Here is a 6,731-nt window from a genome sequence, read left to right as displayed (position 1 = left end):
GCAATTAGCAGTTATGGCTTTATTCTTGGGAGAAACTTGGCATTTATCTGTTCCGTGTTTAGGTTTTCATCAAATTGTTGATGAAAAATAAAACGAAATTTAGAACATGTTAAGCTTAAATTTTGGAACTTCTTTTTTTGCATTCTGCATGCAGAATATGGTTTTAGTTCTGTTTGTGTTAGATTGTTATGCGAACATAGAATATGCAAAATTTGTCAATCATTTTTCTGGAAAATCGCAGTGTTTCCCTTTCAAATTTAGGATTTTCATTTTATTTGGTAACTACACAAACTACTAATTAATTTATTTGAATTGAATGAATTTGCAGGTTCGCTTTTCTGTACAAAAGCCCACTATTCTCTGCTTCAAATTCAGAGCTTTCTCAATTGAACTGAATGAATTTACAGGTTCATTTTTTGGTACAACTCTGCTTCAAATTGAGGGCTTTCTCAAATGCGTGCATTAAACAGTTGGTGAAAATAGAATCTAGAGCTTTTAGAGTGAGATTATCGTAACAGGTTAGTTTATCTAGACAAGTTCACTATTTACTGCTTCAAATTTAGGTTTTTTCTCAAATGCATATGTTATAATAGTTGGTGAAAATTGAAATTCAGAACTTCCAAAGCAAGATTATCGTAAAACATTGTATATTCTGTATGTAAGGTAGGGTTTCTAGTTCAATTTGTTTTGAGCTGTTATTCAATGAGGGAACATAGAAAATGTGTGCCTCAATTTTGAGCACATCTGGCAGTGCTTTGTTCTTTCTGATTAGTAAATTCACCATGCTGGGTATGCTGCTCCTGAATTTGGCTATGGTAGCTTGCCCATTTCAAAATGTAACATGCTTTCTGGGGATTAGAAAAAATATGAAAACTGCAAAAAATAGTAAAGATTTTATGTATCATGTATTCTCTCCCCATGCTCTCTCTGTTTCAAATCTGACCAATATATATTGTTAAAAGTCGATCATGTGACTGTTTATGTTATGCTACATGTTTTCTTTTTCGTAGACCATTTTTCTTCATGCATACTGGTTTGTTCTTCATACTTGGCCTCGAGCACACCATGGCATATAACGCTCTCAACATATGCTCCGGTAGCTTTTCTAATAAAAGCTCTTTGGTTAAAAGCTCTCAATATATATTGTTAAAAGTCGATCATGTGACTGTTTATGTTATGCTACAGGTTTTCTTTTTTGTAGACCATTTTTCTTCATGCATACTAGTTTGTTCTTCATACTTGGCCTCTAGCACACCATGGCATATAACGCTCTCAACATATGCTCGGGTAGCTTTTCTAATAAAAGCTCTTTGGTTACAAGCATCTTTTGCTCCTGTATCTAATTTTGCATGTATATTAACAGGTGGCAGATGATAAAGTATTGACAAGCACAAATATTTACAACCAGTTAAGCAAATGCCATCGTTTGACACCACCAAAATTTGTTTTGCACTATGACTCCAAATGCTACTTAGTGGTTACAGGAGGAATCAGCTGTAAAATAAAGGATTGCTGAGGGAATTTTGCACCGACTCCACAAATTTTTAAAATAAGGAAAATCGTGTCAAAAATGTGTTTCAAGCAGACGTTCTTGTGAAATTGCCAAAATTTACATCCACCATACTCATCAAAATTAACAAAGCTGCATTACTGATTTCTAACCATTATAAGTGTATGGAATTTTTTTGTGCGAGATCATTTACATACAATTATTATTTCTGCACTTGATTACATACAGTTTTACTTTTTATTTACAATAATCAACTTCAAACATTCTTTTACAATCAACATTGTCAGAGAAATAAAATAATAAGTTAATATACTACAACATGCTGTTGCCGTTGCTTTTGACAAATCCAATTATCACTATCTTCACTTCCAGTTCCAACCACAATTTCAATCAACAAATTAATGTGTCTCTTGTTTATGCATGTGATTTGTTGTATGTATCTCTTGCTTATGCATGTAAATTGTTGTGTGCAAGTTATTTTCAACAGACATATGATACAAAATTGATCACTAAAGCTCAGAAGAAAAAATACAGCAGAAAAAAAAAAGCTGTTTCCCAGCACTTAATTGACATAACTATCGCTGAGCCTCAGGCTTACGAAACCCAAACAATTCCAAAATATCTCATCTATAGTTCCGACCAGGGATTTTACATGGTGACTTTAGGTGCATCTAAATTCCATGACAAAGCAATCACTCTGCACTACCCAAATGCCAGATTCATAACTTGGGCGACGAAAAATTTAAATCAAATACAATAGTGACAATTCGTACCCTTACCTCGAATTAGGGTTTCTCCTCCATGCAGAATCGGCTGAAGCCCTAGATTTTATCACGGCGCCCCTTTTTCCCAAACATAACTTCCCAAACTGCAGGGAAAAAGGGTCCTTGCTTATCCATGTAATCCCTCACAGCTCTCTCGTCTGCGAGAAATCCCTTGACCTTGAATTTAGAAATGGCCGTCTTGGCCTCCTCCACTCTCTGCTCCTTGCAAAACCCATCGATCAAAGCTACATAAGTGGCAACATTAGGTTTCCAACCGTTATCGAGCATCTCAAGTGTAAATTTGAGGGCATCGTCGAGCTTTTTGTCCTTGCACAATCCCTGAATCAATACGGCGTAACTAAAAGCATTGGGCACGATGCGGTTGTCCTGCATTTTTTTGAAAATCCTCTTGGCATCGTCGAGCTTCAATGCCTTACAAAAGCCTTCCACCACGGCTGTGTATACGACTACTTCGGGTATGCTTCCTTTCTGCCGCATTTCACCAAATAGTTTCATGGCTTCCTGAACGAGACCATCTTTGCAGAGGCCGTCAAGCATGGCCACAGCGTTGGGAATCAGCCCTGTTTCTTTCATTTTTCCGAAGATTATCTGAGCCTCCTCAGGGGGATTCTCCTCTTTTTTTGTCGAATTCTCGTCCACACTTTCAGTTGACGAGGACCTTTCGTGCTCTTTTTGTTCTAATTTGTCGCCGGACAGCGTGCTCAGAGGCTTGGATAGCCACCAAATTGATGGAACCTCTGAAACTACAGACAATCTTCGGTGTGTTGATATTTCTTGAGCTAGAAGTACTGAAAAATTTGTGCTAGGAATGAACTTTGGGGGAAAGAAAGGTTTTTGTGACAATAATAGAAGAACAGAAGCAGGTTTACGCGAGAAAACACGATGGAACAGCATTGTGGGCATTACAGAGCTTCTAGAGGGTTTACTCAGGGTTAAGAATTCCTTCAGGAGCGGGGGATCACAGGGTCTACGAACGTGTTTTGTTCACTGTTAATGTGTTCTAATAATTTTTTTCGAAAAATGAAAATATTTCTATAATGAATGAAAGAAGGAAAGATTCTAATGTCACGAGACTACTGAAAAAAATCTGTAATTTATCTTTCGAGGAAGTTGTGTGGTTCATCTTTTCTTCTTCAAATAATTGGTGTATATCGTCTATCTTCAAGGGCTCTTCATACTAATATCTTCATGTGTTTCTATTGCCCCTTTATTGCAAAATATGAAGAGCCTTTCCTTCCAAATTTTCTTGGGTATCTACCTCTACCAATCTCACACCTCATATGATGTGATCTTGTCTTGAGTGGTGCAATGAACAATCTTGTTTTCTCTCTAATGATAACGCCTAAAAAATTATTTCACCATGGTCTTTAGCTAGGTTAAACTCTTTGATGCAATATGTCTTTTTTCGCACAATCTGCTTTGCCTACATGGCATTTGTAAATTTTTTATTCACATAACTTTTCATTTCTTCATTGATGTTAGGACATTCTTACAAGTTGATGCCCCACTTGTTCATCTAGTTGAAGTTTAATTAGATATGGGATAACAATGTGAATGATAATTGATATGAGTTAATTAGAAGAAGTGAGGTATAAATTAAAAAATGAGAATTAAAACAAAGAATAGAATATGTAAACAAAATAGTCTTGTGGCATGGTTATATATACAATATTTCTTTATTATTAAAGACTTAATTTGGTATAACAAGGAATGGTGTTTGTTCAAAAACATTTATGCGTCTCATAATTAAATGTGATATTTGAATGGGAAGGTGCATTGATAAAACTTCTTAGGCTACAATAAGTTCTATAGTGGTTGAGGAATACGTTGATCAACCTCTAATGTTAAGATCGAATTAAAGAAAACAATAAGCTTGTCAATTAATTAGTTTCACCTTTTAAGTAGTGTGGAAATTTGCATTAAATATTGACATTAAAAATAACAAAGATTGTAGAATCCTATTTTTTATGAATATTGTCTATATTACTATTTATAACACAATGTTACCCATATTCACTAAAAAAGCATGGGGAGCAAAAGTCACACCCTAAAGTTTAAATGGGGCATCAACCCAAAGAAAGATAACATAAAACATAAAATGAGTCGCTAAGCAGACAAAGAAAGAGTACAAGGAGGAAGAGGACCTTGATCATCTTGCTTGCCCAAATGATTCATTTATCACTTTTTATTATTAGCATTTTTTTGTTGAGTTCCTTCATTAACCACTAAAATAAGAGAAATAGCAATAGCCATAGGAAAAAGAATATTGGTGTCAGCTAAAACTTCCTCCATTAGTAAAAGGCAAAGAGGCGAAGTGTCTACTAATAAGTCATGACTAGCCTCATTGAGCATGATCCCTCTCACAAGAGGAGGAGAAGCCTAAGCATGAGCATCTTGATGGTCATAGAAAGTGGCTATGCTCACAACAACACCCTCAAGGAGGACACTAACCTTGAGAGGGGGTAGAAAATGTAAGTACTCTAGCAACGACACAAGGGGCATAACCCTAGTGATCCAATAACACCTCTAACTAAGTCACTTCAATCGTAATTTTATTTAGGTGCATTTGAATATACAATAATATATTAGAACAAATCATAACATTAGCATGAATTAAAAATTGTCAATCACTAGAACAACTTTAAAAAATAGCAAAATCTATCTTTTCATATGCTAAATAGAATCTCCACCCTAGAAGTATGCCATATCTTATTGAATTTGTGAGGGATTTGAAGCCAATATCCTAATAAATCCATACACCAAAAAAGGCTCAAGTTTGGACGGCTTGAAGAAGTCATGTATCCAAGTCCAAACATCTTTAGCTATAGGACATAATTAGAAGATATGTGACTCTTGATGTCCATGAAAAGAACACCAAGGGTTAGAAACGCCCAAATGAGACAATCTAGAACTAATTGGGAAGCCTTGAAAAATAATAAACTAAGCAAAGTGAACCAATTTGGGCTCCAACACTGCCAACCATATGGTGTGAAATATGCATTGCTAGACTAAAACTAATGGAATAGAATCCTAGTTTTAAAAATAATGAAAATCAATTAAACACATGAAACAAAAAAATTAATCATAAATATACCCTAACTTGAATAAATCTAATCTCAAATTAAAAAATAAAATATGCCTAGTAGATGAATTGGTTCTAAGAGGAACTCCAACTAATAACACAAGTATGAAACTAATACTTGAGACCAAATTCATTTGCAATTGTATGGTTCTTAAGATGTATGATTTGAAACCTTTAAAGTATTGTTGTGTTTTCTTTTCATTTTATGAAAACAGATTTATTTATGGAGATCATTAAAATAAGTTGTAAACAAGATTAAGAATAAAATACTAAGACTACATTCTAGTGAATCATCTACATTAATTTTAGTGGTAAGGAGCCTCCCTTAAATGTTTCCAAAGTTTTTGTAGTTGCGTGCATCTTCAAAGAACAAATTAGTGAAGTTCATTACAAGTTTAAAATAGTTTTGCTCACACTTAGAGGTATTTTTGTCAATTGGTGCAATATTGTAAATTATTTTCAATGTTGGCACAATATCAAAAAATAGAGTTATGGCTTTACAATTTCCTTTATATGGATCATTCACTTGTGTGTGTGCGCACGCGTGCGCGTGTGTGTGTTGTAGAATGCTAAGGATGTATGTAAATTGTTTAAAGTAGTGCTTAGTGGTATGCGTTTGCATGGAAAAAAATGATTGCAAGATTTGTACAATTGGATATTGCAAGAAAACACATATAAGTCTTATCATAAATGGAGGTTGAATGGTGTGACGCATAAGAAACAAACTACTTGCACATTTTTTTGTGATGGTAATGGACTATGAAGACCCATAGCGTTTAGAAATAAAATTTGAAAATTGCTAAGACATATTCCAACCAATATGCATAATATTTAATGAAAAATATTAATGCTTTCTCGTGTATCAATTAAGGTGTTAATCATTCTTTGTTATACAAGCCTAGTTATAAATATTACATGCACAACCTAAATTTTATACTGGCATAGTTTTTTAATGCATGCATAATCTATATATACAACACAAATTTACAATTGTTGATAGCAATTCCTCCAACAAAATTCAATTTCTTTAGAGTAGAAGGTAATTTTCATTGTTTAGTGTTGTATTTCTAAGATTCCTTAAAATATAGTGTTATAGCCTACATGTAACATGTTATACGCGTAGTATGTTGTGATGAATAGTAGTTTTCTCTAACTTCTTATTGTAGATCATTAGTTTATGAAATTTTCAATGATGAGAGGTTTATAATGTCTAGAATAAAAATCATGTCTTCTTTAATGTCCCAATTGAAGCACCTTTAGGTACTTGTTAACACTTCTTGTACCTAGACAATTGTGATGCTAATGATTCAACTTCTAAATTTGGATGATATGGATACCAGTGCTCTTGCTTAGA

The 6,731-nt window shown here is 34.1% G+C and overlaps 1 protein-coding gene across 1 annotated transcript; it reads right to left on the bottom strand.

Annotated features, from left to right (window-relative positions):
• Positions 1-2,046: 2,046 nt before the first annotated feature.
• On the bottom strand, positions 2,047-3,482 carry LOC131066776 (pentatricopeptide repeat-containing protein At4g38150). Its single transcript, XM_058001619.2, has one exon. The coding sequence runs from the start codon at positions 3,196-3,198 to the stop codon at positions 2,332-2,334; it is 867 nt and encodes a 288-aa protein (XP_057857602.2). The 5' UTR covers positions 3,199-3,482; the 3' UTR covers positions 2,047-2,331.
• Between the last annotated feature and the right edge of the window lie 3,249 nt (positions 3,483-6,731).

This window comes from Cryptomeria japonica, chromosome 4 (assembly GCF_030272615.1).
Source record: "Cryptomeria japonica chromosome 4, Sugi_1.0, whole genome shotgun sequence".
In the NCBI taxonomy this organism is placed as follows: domain Eukaryota; kingdom Viridiplantae; phylum Streptophyta; class Pinopsida; order Cupressales; family Cupressaceae; genus Cryptomeria; species Cryptomeria japonica.
This window is presented reverse-complemented; position numbering and strand designations above follow the sequence as displayed.

Excerpts from the sequence above, each read along its gene's own strand:
- LOC131066776 (XM_058001619.2), bottom strand. The coding sequence starts at position 3,198 with ATGCCCACAATGCTGTTCCATCGTGTTTTCTCGCGTAAACCTGCTTCT.